This window comes from Oncorhynchus gorbuscha, linkage group LG16 (assembly GCF_021184085.1).
Source record: "Oncorhynchus gorbuscha isolate QuinsamMale2020 ecotype Even-year linkage group LG16, OgorEven_v1.0, whole genome shotgun sequence".
NCBI classification, from domain to species: domain Eukaryota; kingdom Metazoa; phylum Chordata; class Actinopteri; order Salmoniformes; family Salmonidae; genus Oncorhynchus; species Oncorhynchus gorbuscha.
In genome coordinates, this window is record NC_060188.1 from 60769364 (window position 1) to 60786371 (window position 17008).

The 17008-nt window shown below is 41.0% G+C and overlaps 1 protein-coding gene across 3 annotated transcripts in view; it reads right to left on the reverse strand.

Annotated features, from left to right (window-relative positions):
• Positions 1-17008, reverse strand: part of LOC124000342 (delta-sarcoglycan-like) — a 313303-nt gene that overhangs the window by 36482 nt on the left and 259813 nt on the right. For all 3 annotated transcript variants that reach the window (XM_046306630.1, XM_046306631.1, XM_046306629.1), the window contains exons 3-5: positions 13265-13366; positions 7708-7795; positions 6987-7106 (exon numbers count right to left, since the gene is read on the reverse strand). In XM_046306630.1, the coding sequence (XP_046162586.1) occupies positions 6987-7106; positions 7708-7795; positions 13265-13366 (310 nt within the window). The remainder of the gene's footprint in view (positions 1-6986; positions 7107-7707; positions 7796-13264; positions 13367-17008) is intronic.

Sequence of the window (17008 nt, forward strand, 5' to 3'; positions counted from 1 at the left end):
TTTCTCCGCGTGTCTGTTCGAAAGCAGACTGAACCAGGTCCTCTAGGACTTTGCCTGTGCTTAGCCCTATTCCATTTATTTTTATCCTAAAAAACTCCATAGTCCTTGCCGATGACAAGCATACCCATAACATGATGCAACCACCACCATGCTTAAAAATATGAAGAGTGATACTCGGTGATGTGTTTGTTGTGTTGGATTTGCCCCCAAAATAATGTTTTGTATTCAGGACAAAAAGTTCATTTCTTTGACTCATTTCTTTGCAGTATTACCTTAGTGCCTTATTGCAAAAAGGATGCATGGTTTGGAATATTTGCTATTCTGTACAGGCTTCCTTCTTTTCATTCTGCCATTTAGGTTAGTATTGTGGAGTAACTACAATGTTGCTGATCCATCCTCAGCTATCTCCTATCACAGCCTTTTAGCTCTGTAACTGGTTTAAAATCACCAAATCATGGTGACATTCTTGAGCGGTAATGGTTGGGTGTATTGATAGACCATCCAAAGTGTAATGAATGACTTCACCATTCTCAAAAGGATACTCATTGTCTGTTTTTTACTCAGCTACCAATAGGTACCCTTCTTTGCAAGGCATTGGAAAACCTCCCTGATCTTTATCATTGAATCTATGCTTGAAATTGACTGCTCGACTGAGGGACCTTACAGATAATTGTATGTGTGGGTTACAGAGATGGGGTAGTCATTCAAAAATTATGTTGAACACCATTATTGCACACAGTGTGAGTCCATGCAACTTATTATCTGACTTGTTGGGCAAATCCTTACTCCTAAAGTTATTTAGGCTTGTGATAACAAAGGGGTTGAATAGTTGTTATTGACTTAAGACATTTCAGATTTTCATATTATGAGATATATATATATATATATATATTTTTTTTACATTATTCCACTTTGTCATTATGGTGTATTGTGTGTTGATCAGTGACACACAATCTAAGTGTAATCTATTTTAAATTCAGGCTGTGACAAAACAGAATATGGAAAATGTAAAGGGGTGTGAATACTTTCTGAAGCTCTGTATAAACAAGACTTGATAGGCAAACAATGCCTCCATGATTTTGCAAATGTCCTGCTGGGCTCTCAAACACATCTTGTTTGTCAGAGACACTCATTGCTGTAAACCCTGAGATTGTACTGACTTCACGGTTACAATCTGATCTAGCTTTGTGACCTGTGGTGTGCTCGCTTTCTGTGGACCGTGAAACCAAGCCCTAGGAAGAGGCCCAGGTAAAGCAGAGTGCACAGAAGCAGAGGACATAACTCACTGGCTTTTATGGATTCTTTATCATCTACTTAGCATGGTCACCTGACAGAAATCCAATGGTCACTTTGCAAAGCACATTCCCTATTCATACCTGATCAAATGGTGAAATGTAGTCTCCCTCTCACGCCTTAAATAAATGTCATGTATGACACTCGTCACACAGTAAAACCCTGCTGCTCTTTATGATCTTCTTACTGAAAGCTGGCGCCACAAAGAGAGAGAGAGAGGAAGGGAGGAGGATAAACTGAAGAAGAGAATGAAGTGAAATGGATGAATGTCATCATATTCAGGAATGACTTGGCTATAATGTTGATGGTAATGCAGAAGGTGAAACATAAATAAAGTTTGGTTATCATTACTGTCATATTTCCATTACTCCTTTACTATTTCTAGGAAAGGATATACAGTACTTCACAGTTCCAGGTCCCTATCGCTCTCTCTCTCATAATCTATCTATTCTCTCTCTATCTTTCTCTCTCACACTACTTCTCTCCCTCTTTTTTTCTTACAGCAGACACAAGGTGCACTGAACCCTGGGAAGCACAAGGCATGAGGCTATAGACCACTGCAGCCCATGCGGACTACTGGACACCGATACAGAGCAGTGGATTCTAACAACAACCTAGAGCACCTGGACTGTAAGACAGTGACCCCAAATTAACCAGGTCAAAGGGGACCTGCTTTAGGGTTGTGACCCCATCATCAACAGTCTGGACCAGCACTGCCAGGTAGCCACCCACCATGAGTGGATGTGAACCTAGCCCTATACAGTAATTAGATACTGGCTGAGAGTGGAGGAAACTGAGGTCAGGTCAAGTGGCTCTCCAGCAGTCATACACTGTAATTACACATCACAGCTGAAAGTCTGAAGACCATCATGATAGATACAGTAGATAGGAAGAAAATAAAGGCATGGTTGTTTGGCCACTGGGTGATATCTGTATCATGCTCTCCTTATAAACCTGATATGAAATAAACATTTCCCATTTTCTCTGACGGGTGTCATATTACGGACTAGGGATTGTAAAAATATTATGGAGTTGGCATTCTCTGCCCCATCTGTTAGATTAAGCATCTGGACTGGCGTAGTGATTACTCTCTGGGTGATGTGGTTAATGTGTGAAGAGACAGACACATCACTAATGGATGGGACTACTTTCTGCATGTTGCTTTTCTCAATCCACATTGACATCCCCCTGTGTAGCATCTAAAATGGGGTTTGCCACATCATCTGTGCAATTCTAATAACGTGGTGATTTTTATGTCTGTATGCAGTATGACATGATTTAGCGATAGATTTGCATACCCTAGCGTACCTGTAGACTTCCAGCCATTGTGCTAACACAAGTTAGCATTGGCTCGCGCAACTACCTCTAACTTCTTTCCTACTGTATGCAAAGAGATAAAAAGGGCATCTGCCAGAATCTCGCAGTATCCCTTTCTTACCATATCTGTTTCCGAGCTCCTCCCTCAGTGTACTGATGTGGTTATTAAGTGTGCTATTCAATTTAAATTAGCCTCCACTGCAGTGAGTCAATGGGCTCTAATTGAGGCTAATCAATGAGCCTTTAATTATAATTATAACAAAATAACAGCAGCAGGTAATGTCAGTATTCTGTGGACTCCTGCTAATTATGGTATGGGAGAGACAGGGGGATAGAGAGGGATGGGGGGGGGGGGAAATATGGGAATACTCTATTGAGCATGCTCCATTAAAAATCTGGAATTCCCTGTTCAAAGCAGATTTGAATTGCCACAAAGGAGTGCTCCATTGTGTCCTTGCATTCCAGGCTAATTCATTATTTTCTCCCATTGTTTTTCCTGTGTAATTGATTACGTGTGGTTTCCTAGGGAAGGCGATGGAGGATCGCTGTAGACTGCTCGTGGCACTTCTGTACTGTACTGGGCAGGCTCACGAGAATGTACAGTTGAAGTCGGAAGTTTACATACACCTTAGCCAAACACATTTGAACTCAGTTTTTCACAATTCTCGACATTTCATCCTAGTAAACATTCCCTGTTTTAGGTCAGATAGGATCACAACTTTATTTTAAGAACGTGAAATGTCAGAATAATAGTAGAGAGAATGATTTATTTCAGCTTTTATTTCTTTCATCACATTCCCAGTGGGTCAGAATATTACATACACTCAATTAGTATTTGGTAGCAATGCCTTTAAATTGTTTAACTTGGGTCAAACGTTTCGGCTAGCCTTCCACTTGCTTCCCACAAAATGTTCGGTGAATTTCGGCCCATTCCTCCTGACAGAGCGGGTGTAACTGAGTCAGGTTTGTAGGTCTCCTTGCTCGCACATGCTTTTTCAGTTCTGCCCACACATTTTGTATAGGATTGAGGTCAGGGATTTGTGATGGCCACTCCAATACATTGACTTCATTGTCCTTAAGCCATTTTGCCACAACTTTGGAAGTGTGCTTGAGGTCATAGTCCATTTGGAAGACCAATTTGCGACCAAGCTTTAACTTCCTCACTGATGTCTTGAGATGTTGCTTCAATATATCCACATACTCTTCCTGCCTGATGTGCATCAGTCCCTCCTGCAGCAAAGCACCCCCAAAACATGCTGCCACCCCCGTGCTTCACGGTTGGGATGGTGTTCTTCAGCTTGCAAGCCTCCCTTCTTCCTCCTAACATAACGATGGCCATTATGGCCAAACAGTTTTATTTTTGTTTCATCAAACCAGAGGGTATTTCTCCAAAAAGTACGATCTTTGTCCCCATGTGCAGTTGCAAACCGTTGTCTGGCTTTTCTATGCCTCCAGCATCTTCACAAGGTCCTTTGCTGTTGTTCTGGAATTGATTTGCACTTTTCGCACCAAAGTACGTTCATCCCTAGGAAACAGAATGTATCTCCTTCCTGAGCGCTATGACTGCTTCGTGGTCCCATGGTGTTTATACTTGAGTACTATTGTTTGTACAGATGACAGTGGTACCTTCAGGCATTTGGAAATTGCTCCGAAGGATGAACCAGACATGTGGAGGTCTACAATTTGTTTGAGGTCTTGGCTGATTTATTTTGATTTTCCTGTGATGTCAAGAAAAAGACAAAGATTTTGAAGGTAGGCCTTGAAATACATCCACAGGTACACCTCCAATTGACTCAAATGATGTCAATTAGCCTATCAGAAGCTTCTAAAGCCATGACATCATTTTCTGGAATTTTCTAAGCTGTTTAATGGCACAGTCAACTTTGTGTATGTAAACTTCTGACCCACTGGAATTGTGATACAGTGAATTACAAGTGAAATAATTTGTCTGTAAACATTTGTTGGAAAAATGACTTGTGTCATGCACAAACCTATAGTTTGTCAACAAGAAATTTGTGGAGTGGTTGAAAAAACAGTTTTAATGACTCCAACCTAATTGTATGTAAACTTCCGACTTCAACTGTATATGCAACGTACACTGCCATTTTGCCACAGCTCACTCTGTCTTAATTAAAGGTCTCCAGAGTGCACAGTGTGTGGTTCCTGTACAGTATACAGCCATTACAGTTCTTTGGGCTTCTGGCTTATTCAGTGACGTACAGTATTACCATAATATTACTCACACAGCTGAAAACAATTGCTCTAACTGATAAATCATAACCCTATTCTGCTCCACAATGGTGTATTAATAACCAAAAATATATATAAATAATATCCACCTTGTGAGGAACTTGCAAACGTTATGTAAAAGCAACAGTAAACAGTTGAACTTTGAATTGCATTACAACAATGTTGATATCATAATACAGCCGTGCAGTCTCTCAGGGGTCTCTCATTGGACAATAATCCATGCATTCTGACGGGGGCATCACAAGGATCACAATCAAACTCACTTCCTCCAGTGCTCTAGTCAGAAATATTTCACTTTTGTTTTTCTCAAGTGTCAAGCTTTATATTTTCATTTCATTGTGTTCAGATGGATACAGTTACACTACGCCTACTGTGGATTTGTATAGCAACGCTCAATTTGGAGACCGTCTTCAAAGAGTTGCAGATCACTGTAATCGAGTGTTACCCTGCAGCACTGATTGAGCCTTGTGTTACAAAGCGACACATACGAATGAAACAATTAAACTCCATTTTTGCCTCTGAAAGCCAATTTTCTAGCCACATTTAAGTCGCAGATTGCTTTTTCCATCAATCAAAGGCTGTATTCTTATCCCGAAGTTGGTTGTTATGTTCTCTGGATGCAGCACCTGTCGCTCTTGTGTAATAACAAATACAATAATTTCAGGGAGTTGATTAGCTTTTTAGAGATCTTTGACTTACTTCATATCACAGCTAGCACCAAATTGCAAAGTTAGCATGATTCCAAACACCTCCCATATTCCCCATTGGATCCTGGGGCTTCCTGGATCAGTTTTTACAGTAGATAGTGCAATAAATGCCTAATGAATGCAGCAAAAGCTCTATCATAGATTTACAATGACCTCAGTTGGGCCAATTAAAGTTATATGCTCAGCATAATTATGCATTTTATTGGTTTGGACAAAAGCATTCATTTGGTAATGGCATGTGACAGTTTTATAGGAATCTGGCCTCACTTCATCCTATCTGATGGACGGAATGACAGAGGGAAAGCGGTCAGCAGCAGCTTCTCCAGGCCTGAGATCATTGGCAATATTTATTGATTCACACAGCTGTTGTTTGGCATGGTTTGAAGCACATGCAGATAGGCATAGATGCACACACACATACACACGCATGCATGAACACATATACTGTATGCCTGCATGCCCAACCACACATATGCACAGAAACTATTAGTACAACAGAGGCCTATTTAGAACTAAGAAGGCTTTTTGACTGACGACTGTGGTTGCCAAGGCATTTGATGAACCCTGTGGCCCTTGGCAGCCCCATCAAAAAGGGTCAGAGATAAATGGAGTAATTGAAGAAACATCACTACATTTCTTATCTTTCCCTACCCTCTCTCTCTCTACTCCTCCCTCCCTCTCTCTGTACCCCTCCACCTCTCTCTGTACCACTCACTCCCTCTCTCTCTGCATCCCTGTGCTTAGTGGAAGGGAAGAGAAAGGGGAAACCTAGTCAGTTGCACAACTGAATGCATTCAACCGAAATATAGTTGAGTTGAATAGGGTAATGAACTCTGGCTGAGGAGCTCTGAGGGGGAAATAAATGTAGATGAGGGTTGTGAGTAATTGCTGCCTTGGGAGGGATGTTCAGAGATGATCAAATGCATGGAAAACAACATGAAAACGTTCACCCTTTTTCTATGAATGAATGATTGAAATGATTGGATTTGTGTTTTCTACATATTTTTGATTACCTTACTCAGATAGTGTACCAATATTATACAAGATAAAAGTGACAGAATCTGCTCTTGTTCAAAAGAATTGGATGATTTCTCCAAATCGAAATAATACAGAATCACTCATCGTCCCTAATAGAAAACTTAGACACAGAGTATTTTATGTCTTATAGTCTAATTTATGTTAGACAGTTCTTTAAATGTGAGTTGTCAATTATTATTTTGTCTGTGATGATTGTTCATTCAATTGTTGACTAGCCGTCAAAGGGCAGCTATTTCTTGCTAAATATCAATTAACTGTAAAATGATTACATCCAAAAGATCACCACACTTAAAGATGGTGAGCAGTCAAGTTTAAAAGTCCAGTTCAATAAATTGCTAGTAGACTTTTGAGTATAATGCCGTGTCTGATCCAGTAACCTACCTGTCACCCGTAGCCTCTCTGCTCCCACCACCACCTCCTGATCATCAGCAGAGAACAGCAGCTTCCCTGTGCTAGATTTCACTTCCAACATCTTCCCTCGAGCACGCACTCCACTGGATCCTGGGCAGAGCAAAAGGTGTCAGGAAAAGTCAGTGAAGTTTTAGTTTAACAGGTAGCTGCTATATGAAAAACCAAGAAAGACAGCTTGATTTATGCAAGGAGACAATAACTGAACTATAACTACAGTCAAATACTTCAAGAGTAAGACAAATTAAAGCAGATCAAAATATAGAATAAACGCAGCCCGACACCAAAACAAACAGCAGAGAAAAAAACAACTCCTTTACTTGGATGATCCTGAAATGGTTTCATGTCGTGGGGAGAAACAAGCGATCTGAGCAGAGGGCGACTGACACGTCATGAAAACAATTGATTCTGCGTCGCTGTGTCTGGAGTGGAGTCTCTAGCATACCGTATTCCTATTGCTCACTGATCCACTCAACATCTTTGCACGATAATCAACAGCCAGAAGACAAATGTCACTGCAGTTTACCATGGGAGTAGTGTTTGTCTGTAGCTGTTCATGGATCAAAATGTTTGTTTGGAACAAAAGAGAACTCTCATCCATGTCAATGGATTTTCATTGCTTTGTACGGTGTCCATATTAGGACAAACCCTCCATGGATGTGTGACTGTCTCCGATCGTGTTGCATGATATTACCTGCAATAAGTTGTGTGACCAGCTGATTCTTCCCATTGAGGATATTGATGGACACATTTTTGGAGGATTGCAGTAACAGTGGGCTGCCCTGCGGAGACAAAGCAAGTAAACAAACAATGCAGTTCACAAAAACACAAACCCAACGATAGTGACCCTAGTGCTCAGTGTGAGTGTGTAACTAGGACTGTATGTTTTACAGATCATTTCCCTTAGCCCACAAGTCAAGAGCCAATCTGAAATGCAAATCACGTCTGAACCCTGGATCTGTCTTAGGTGCCAGAGTAATCTTGCATGCTTCAGTCAAGTTCTTAATTAAAGATAGTAGGCAGCCATTGTGTTGCGCTTAAAGCCGGCAAGATAATGCATCTCATATATATTAGAGATAATATTATGGCCCTTCATGCTTATCAAGGTTCCTTTCAGCTAAGCAGTACAGGAAATAAACAAAAAATTGATATTCCTGAATAGACATATGTCACTTTAACAATGTGGTTGATTACATGAGATTCGAATTAAGAGGTTATGTCATATTGTTCTTTTAGTATATTAGGCCCCACTGGCAAACGCAGGAATGGTTCTTGTTCTGCTGCAATTCATGAAATTCAATTTCGATAGCCCGGCATCGAAACACATTTCAGCAAATAAACACGGGGTCTAAATGAATTGTTTACGAGTGAACTTCAGTGTGTACTGCAAAGATTGAAAAAGAGGATAAAGGAGAGCAACATCCTTGCCATGGATGAGACAACAGTGTTGCACATGACAGAATGGGATTTATGGCTGGTTTAAGATGAAATCGTCAACCCTTTTACTTTACTTGGCACTAAAACCTTTCAGAGTCACAGTTTCACCCTTCATATCACTGCCGTCCACTCACCAATTGTATTCCTGAAAACTGCCATTTACACATGACAGCATAAGCTACAAATGGATATAATTGGTTTAGGGCTTTATGGGCGGGAGCTTTCTTTTTTACTTCACCCAAAAGTCAGTATGTGAAGTGCTGTTTTGACAGTTTCAAAATACAAATAAGTTAGATCAGTTTAGGTAATACATTTGTTCAATTGTTTATGACAATGTTTAATAAATATTGTCACATGAAAGACAAAATTATTTTGTTAAAAAGTATATTTTACAGTCCTGACTAAATTGCAGCTTGGCGTTCGCTACTGGTAGCTGTGAGGTAGCAGCTAATGTTAGTTTGTTCTAACTAGCTATCCTCTTCCTCTGTTTCTGAATGAATTTATGTAGATTTATTTTTCTAGCTAGCAAAATAGGTGAGCTAGATTTTGTTTGTCATGTTTGTCATTTATTGTCATGTCTTGTCCCTGTGCTCCCCATGCTATTCGTTTCCCTCTGCTGGTCTTGTTTGGTTCTATCCTTCTCTCTCCCCCTCCCTCTCTCACTCTCTCGCTCTCTCTTCTCTCTGTCGTTCCGTTCCTGCTCCCAGCTGTTCCTATTCCCCTAATCATCATTTAGTCTTCCCACACCTGTTCCCGATCCTTTCCCCTGATTAGACTCCCTATTTATTCCTTTGTGATCCGTTCCTGTTCCGTCGGTTCCTCGTATTGTATTCACCATGTTGTGATTGCGTTTCGCCCTGTCCTGTCGTGTTTTTTGCCGTGATTGTGTATCACCCTGTCCTGTCGTGTTTTGTGCCTTCATCAGACGCTGCGTGTGAGCAGGTGTCTCAGTCGACTTCTGCCTACCCGAAGCGACCTGCAGTCTGTGGCCGCTCTCCAGTTGTTTTCCCCTCTACAAATCTAGAGGATGTCAGTTATTCCGTTTTGAACATTATTAAACTCTGTTTCTGTTAAGTCGCTTTTGGGTCCTCTTTTACCTGCATGACATTGTTTCTGTACTGCCATGATTCGATAACATAACTAAGTTTGTCAGTACTATTGGCTAGTAAAATCTAGCCAGTTGGACAGTGATAGCCGCAAACTAAAACCGGGGATAGAGACAGGGAAGATAATTAACTTTGTTTCATCTGCTGCTGGCTTGCTAGCTAATGTTGACTCAAATGTGTTTTTCCACATGTAATTGATAAAACTGTATTTTTATTCTATATTGAATGTAATTGTGTCAATGTGACAAAATCCTCTCTGAACATAGCTAGCTACCATGTAAAATATGGCTACTAGACAACAGTAGAAGCTACCTACGCTCCAACTTCAGTCTATCAGGTTTTCTGACGTGGTTTTACTGTCTGGCAGAGATATATTTCTATGATTGTACTGTTAGCTCCTGGTAGTTAGCTAGCTATATTACTGAAATTACTCAATCCTAAATTAACTAGATAGGATGGAATACTTTGAGTTTGGTCCACTATGACTGTCCCTGATCAGGTGATGGCTTATCCATGTGTGATGGATAAGTTCATCCAGACACAAGCAAAGAAAGTGTTTCCTATAAGTCAGATAATTCTGGTTAGCCTACAGCCCTTTAGTGACTCAAAGCGTTTTTATAGTATGTGTTATGGATTTATGAAACAATAAATCATTATTTTTCCCACACAGAAAATCAACATTTGTCTAGCCAGGTCCCAGATCTGTTTGTGATATCTTGCCAACTCCTATTGTATGATTGTTGTCATGCCATATTACCAAAGAAGTTGGCTACACATAGGAGTTAGCTATATGACATGACACAGTCAGATAAAATATCAAGCTAACAATTTGCTAATTGTCAGAACAGAAAGAGTGAAACTTTAATGTACCAGAGGCCAACTCTAGTAATCATAGGGTTTGTTACAAGAAAGATACCAAGGAGAATAGGAAGTGGTTTGTTTGTGTAGCATCGAAATGAGAGGGAAAACGTAACTATCAAATATGTCTACACTGACACCTGTCTAGGAAATAGAGTTCCATTTGGAATGCAGCCCTAACATTGAAAGATGATAAACTATTGTTCCTCCTGTGCAGGGTGAACCTGGAGTTGTCCTACACTGAGTTGACAGAGGAGCTGGGTTGTGTGAGAGCTCTGGCTATCGAACAGATCCCGAAGAAGGCATCCCATGAGCTAATGGCCGTAAATTATTAGAATTTTCTTTCATGCTACACTCCTCAAAAGGCACCCAATTGTTGGAACAACCCTAATACAGTATACTATGTGGGAGAGGGAGAAGAATTGGAGAAGAGAGATAGAGAGGAACAAGAGAGAGATGGAGGGAAAAAGCAGTAGAGAGGATCCTTGCTTAGGGTTTTCTATCTCTTTATTTCCTTTGGATCAGACAATTGTCTTCTCCCATTTCTCACCTCTATCGATAATTACTATTCCGCTCACCTCCGCCGTTGCACTCTCTCTCGCTCTCTCTCTGTACTAGACAGATGAGATAAAGCATGTGGCTCTGCACATTATCAAACTATCCATCCATTGCATGCTCTGTGGTATTATTACTGCCAGGCAGAGGGTGAGGGAATGTCTATCGCTCCATCTCCTATGACATCACCTCTCTCTGATACTACTCTCCCTCGTTTGTAAACCTTTGGCAAATATGACCATAACTCTATCCTCCTGATCTCTGCTTACAAGCAAAAACTTAAACAAGAAGTTCCAGTGAAGCGCTCAGTACATAAGTGGTCTGATGAAGAGGATGCTAAGCTACAAGACTATTTCGCTAACACAGATTGAAATATGTTCCGGGATTCATCCGATGTCATTGAGGAGTTTACCACATCAGTCACCGGCTTTAAGTGCATTGACGCTGTAGTTCCCACAGTGACAGTACGTACATATCACAACCAGAAGCCATGGATTAATCCGGACATTTATAATAAATCCTTCTATGCCTTCTGACAAACCATCAAACAGGCAAAGCGTCAATACAGGACTAAGATCGAATTCTACTAAACCGGCTCTGACACTTTGACAGGGTTGCAAACTATCATGGGAAAATCAGCCGAGAGATTCCCAGCAAAGTGAGCCTACCAGACTTCATGCCTTCTATGGTCGCTTCGAGCCAAGCAACAATGAACAATGCGTGAGAGCACCAGCTGTTCTGGATGACTGTGTGATTATGCTGAGTAAGACCTTTAAACAGGTTAACATTCATAAGTCCTCAGGGCCAGATGGATTAACAGGATGCATTTTGACCAGCTGGCAAGTGTCTTCACTGACATTTTCAATCTCTCCCTGACCAAGTCTGTAATACCTACATGTTTCAAGCAGACCAACATCATCTCTGTGCCCATGTATGCCAAGGTAACCTGTCTAAATGACTACCGCCCGTAGCGCTCACATCCGTAGCCATGCAATGTTTTGAAAGGCTGGTCATGGATCACATCAACACCATCATCCCAGAATCCCTTGACCAACTCCATTTCGCATTTCCCGCCCAAACACATCCACACATCTCTACGTATGGCCCAGTACATCACTGGGGCCGAACTCCCTGCCATCCAGGACCTCTAAGGAAGGCGGTATTAGAGGAAGGCCCTAAAAATTGTCAAAACTCCAGCCACCCAACTCATAGACTGTTCTCTGTAATACTGCATGCCAAATGGTACCAGAGCGCTGAGTCTGGCACCAAAAGGCTCCTGAATAGCCACCCACAAGCCATAAAACTGCTAAATAGTTAACCAAATAGCTACCCGGACAATCTGCATTGACTCACTGGACTCTACCCACACATAGTTACACTGACACTCCAACACAACACACACACACTCATCACATATGCTGCTGCTACCGTCTATTATCTGTCCTGTTACCTAGTCACTTTACCCATACCTACCTCAATTTCCTTGTTGCCTGCATATCGGCAGTACCACAGTATGAGTCATAATAAACATAAAACCTAGCGGTCAAATAAGGAAATGGTTCCAATCATTTTTCCAGGTGACTTTAATCAATATATTTGCTTGTTTTGACCCTCCAAAAATGAAATGCTAATTAGCTGCTAATGTGGCTATCATAGAAATCTACAAATGCCATGATGATCTGAACGAGACTGCTGAATCAAGGCAAAAGTAAGAATCTCTGGATTCTTCATTTAGTAATGAATAAATTGGCAAAATGTCTTTAAATTGACAATTCTGTGAGCTGTCTTGTGCACGTTTTAAATTGACACAATACCTGTGAGAAAAGGTGTTAGCTAGAGATTACGTGCCGGATCTTGCAGGGATTTGTAGTCTGAGAGTGAATAGAGCCGAATATATTGATAAAAGCCACCCTGTCTGAGAGAGATTTACATAGTTATCAAAATGCCTACATGAAACACAGCCCTTATTTTAAGTGTTTCTAAAATTCCCTATGGGAAAAATAAATGGTGGAAAAACGATTGGAGCCATTTCCCTGTTTGACCGACAGGTTTTATGGGTATTACGATACCTCCATTGTGGGGCTATAGAGCCAAACCATCATTGCTCATTGTGTATTTACTCCTCGTGTTACAATTTTATTATATTATTATAATGTTTTTATTTTTTTATTGTATTCTGCATTGTTGAGAAGGGTAGTAAGTAATACTTTCACTTTGACTCAACTCCTGTTGTTTACGAAGCATATGACAATCAAAATGTTATTTAGTGGTGGAAGTGTCAGGGGCAGTACTTACTGATCTCGACTGAATTTCTTTAGCATACAGAGGTTGAAGAAACTCAGAGTCCCCCTCCAGTTTCAGGCCCTTCTCCGTTATTCTTAAATTGCCCATACCATCCTGTATAGAAAGAGAAAAGGAATAGGATATGGTCAATATTTAAGTAGGAGTTGAGGGAGTTCCATCTGCTGATGGTACTAATGCACACATATCATGAATTCATCTCATCCATACTTCATTGGACATAAACATATTGATATAGGCATAAATCAACTAGCTACAGTAATGGTGTGAATACCACAATATCAAGCACTGAATATTGGAACAGTGTTCACAAAGCCCCTATCTGTTTCTCTGTGTTACTGAACCATGTCAGACTAAAGGATATCAAGCAATGATGAGCAGAGCTTTGGAGAACAGAGAGGAGTTCACAGAGCGCCTTTGATTCCAACAGGTTTGACTTTGACCTTTTGCTTCCCCTGGTCAATAAATAAGCATGGTGGATCACTGTAAAGATGATATACTTGTCTGATAAGAGACAGGAGCTCTCGTTCTCGCTCTATTCCTCCATGTGATCATCAGGAGATATTTGATCCATATTTGATCCTGAGTTCTGAGGAGCATTACCAAATGGAGATCAAGACCGGTGCAATCCCTCTGGATCTGAATGCTTTAAAACACCTTCTGACGATCCCTCCTCTCTCCGTCTTCCCACCTCTTTCTACCTTCTCTATTCCAATTCTGACAAGATAGTGAGAAATGTAAAGTGAGATCTGAACGTGGCTTGAATATGTATATATCTATCCTGTGGATCGGCAAACCATATGAGATGATATAGCTGATAAATGTAAGTAGCATAGACACTTTGAAGAAGGCAAAAGCCTATGTGATGACTAGATATATATTTTTTGCCACTCTGCAGTATGTCCACCTTCCCACTATGGAGGAAAGTGACTGCCTTCATCATCCGATTCAGCCATTGATTTACATCAAAGATTCGGATTCACTCTGTCCTGCTTTTGCTGTATTACTATTCACTCGTTACCCTCACAGCTCTTCCATTTCAGAAGCTATCTGAACCATCACTGAAAACAACAATAGTTGATATAGTCACTTGTTCATCCTCTTCATCTCTCCCTCTGTTACAGAAACTCACATCCCCAGAGTTTGAGCATCTGAGACATGCTGTGACACTGTGTATAAATGCACAGATCTCTGAGTACTGTAGGAACCTCGAATTCCAGGAATTCCACCGATTTTGTGAGTCTTGCACCTCTCCCAAAAGTGCGCAACATCAGAGTAACACAGCTAACAACCCACTGGGTAAAGATGTAGTTTCAAAGTCTAGTTTTGATTTACATTTGGTTGAGTTGTCAACTAATGTGAATTCAATGTGAAATCAACAACACATATCACCACGTCATTTGATTTAGATTACAATTTGGGTGATAAACAGCCAGTTCCCTTATGTTGATTACTTTTCTCAAATCCAATCAGTTTTCCACGTTGACTCAACATTATCACATGGATTTTTTTTCTTAAATGATGTGGAAGCAATGTTGTTGATCAACCAATTTTTCATCCCAGTGGGAAGAAACTTCACCATTATGAAAAGGGAGACTTTTTCATCTTTGAGAAACTTTCTGGCAATGTACCCCGAGGGTTTGAAACCAGTGCTGGACTATTCCTGGAATGCTTTTGGACAGAACAGCTGAAAGGTATCAAAACCTAATATCCTGGACAATTCGAGGTGAGATAGCCATAATCTCTTACCTCCCACACACGTATTTGGGTATAGGAATGCAACAGCCAGTGTTCGCTCTCTCTCTCTCGCTCTACTAGGAATGCAACAGCCAGTGTTCGCTCCCTCTCTCTCTCTCTACTCCCTCTCTCCCTACTCCCTCTCTGAGTGAGCAGTATGGTGCGGGGTGGTGTGGAGAGGACAGTCAGGAGGCATGTCATGAATAATGCAGCTAGGCACTCATTGACAGAGGAGCACCAGTACACTCAGGTGTGTCTTCTCCTCTCTTCTCTGTTTCTCTATTTTCCTCTACTCTCCTCGCTCCATATCGCTCCGGTCCGTCGGGAATCAACAAACCTTCACTCGCATGCCACAGTTTATGCAGCATCAAGGAGTAAATTGATTTCCACTCAACACATCTTGGCACGAATGTCACTGCTCTGGGAGTTTGATATTTATTGTGGACCCAAGAATGTGGAATGGAGCGTGTGGCTTGTGTGTAGCTTGCATGTGTAGTGTGTGTGTCTGTGAGCATGTGTGCATGCGTGCCTGCCTGCCTGCATTTGTGTGGGTGCCTCCCTGCCGGTCTGCCTGTGTCAGTGTGTGTGTGACAGTGTCCCTGGCTAAGATGTAGATTCCATCTCTTGATGTAACTGAGGGATGGCGGTGAGCCAGCGGGAGCGAAGCACACAGCCAAAACAACACTGCTCCTTGTCGACAGCTGTTAAGGGTCCTCTCCGCCAAGCCACCAGATCTTATCTGCCACGCTGACAAAAGGAGACAACGACACAGCAGCAGCACACATTTGCATGAGAGTCAGGAGGTTGTTCGCCCCCTGTTAGCTAATGAATGCACATGCATCAGTACAGGTGACCTACCTGCTGAACAGAAGCAAGCTGTCAAGCTGTGCCAGGCGTAGTGGGCTGGGCAGGAGACACAAGGTGATGGGGCAGTGTCTGGGACAAAGTACGCTTTCAGACGTGAGAATGGAAGTGCGTGCTCTCACACATACACGCACAGATGTGCACACAAACACACACAGATGGCGTACACACATGCACACACACAGTCTCACTCCACAACCGGAGAGAAAGTGTGGGACACTGTGAAATCACTACGATTCATAATGTCAATATTGAGGGATCTCAGAGCTATTATCAACATGTAACTTATTCCCTCATCACTTGAGGCAAGAACAAATAAAGTGAGATGATTTAAACATCTTTATGATTAACAGAGAAAATTATTAGTTAGCTTTTTCTATATGCTGTAGTCACTGCACAGGATCTATTTATTAGGATACTCATAAAAATCATAAAATCATGTATTTTACGAGGAGAGACAGTACTTTTCCTTTGCAAACTCTGCATGACTGTACACAATCGCTAATATGAGTTTAAATGATTAGCAAACATTCCTTCCCTGACTGAGTCATTGCAATTATTAAATTCCCGAAAAACTATTCTACAAAATCATGTAAAGTAAGTATAACACATCAGTGGATATAATTAGAAGACTGATGAAAAAGTGGAGGTAAGAAGAAGACTGACGAAAAGATGAGCTTTAGGCCTAGTTCATATTGTCCGGTAAAACAGTAGGTTGTTGCTATGGTAGAAATAGATGTAACTATTTTAGAGAGGGTTGGAGGCCATGGCATGGTTCATTAACATATAGAATGGGATTACAATGTTCCTCTGCATACAGCCCAGCCATGATTCATAAAGTCTAATACATTACAATCTATCAGGATATACGATGTGATCATACTTAAAGATTACCATATCTTAAATTACAATACCCCTTCCAGCAGCTTACAGTTTCAACCCCTGAATGAAGGATATAATGATCAATTGCAGATCACAGGACATGAAAAACAACAAGCCATATGCTATAGTTGAAAATGTGAAAATTATGTGATCCTGAAGCATGTGTAGGTGTGATTTTCTCATTTGAAATGACAGCCGTTGTTTTCACTTTAAATACCTTCTGTCACTACAACTTGTCCTAAAGTGAAAAAATAA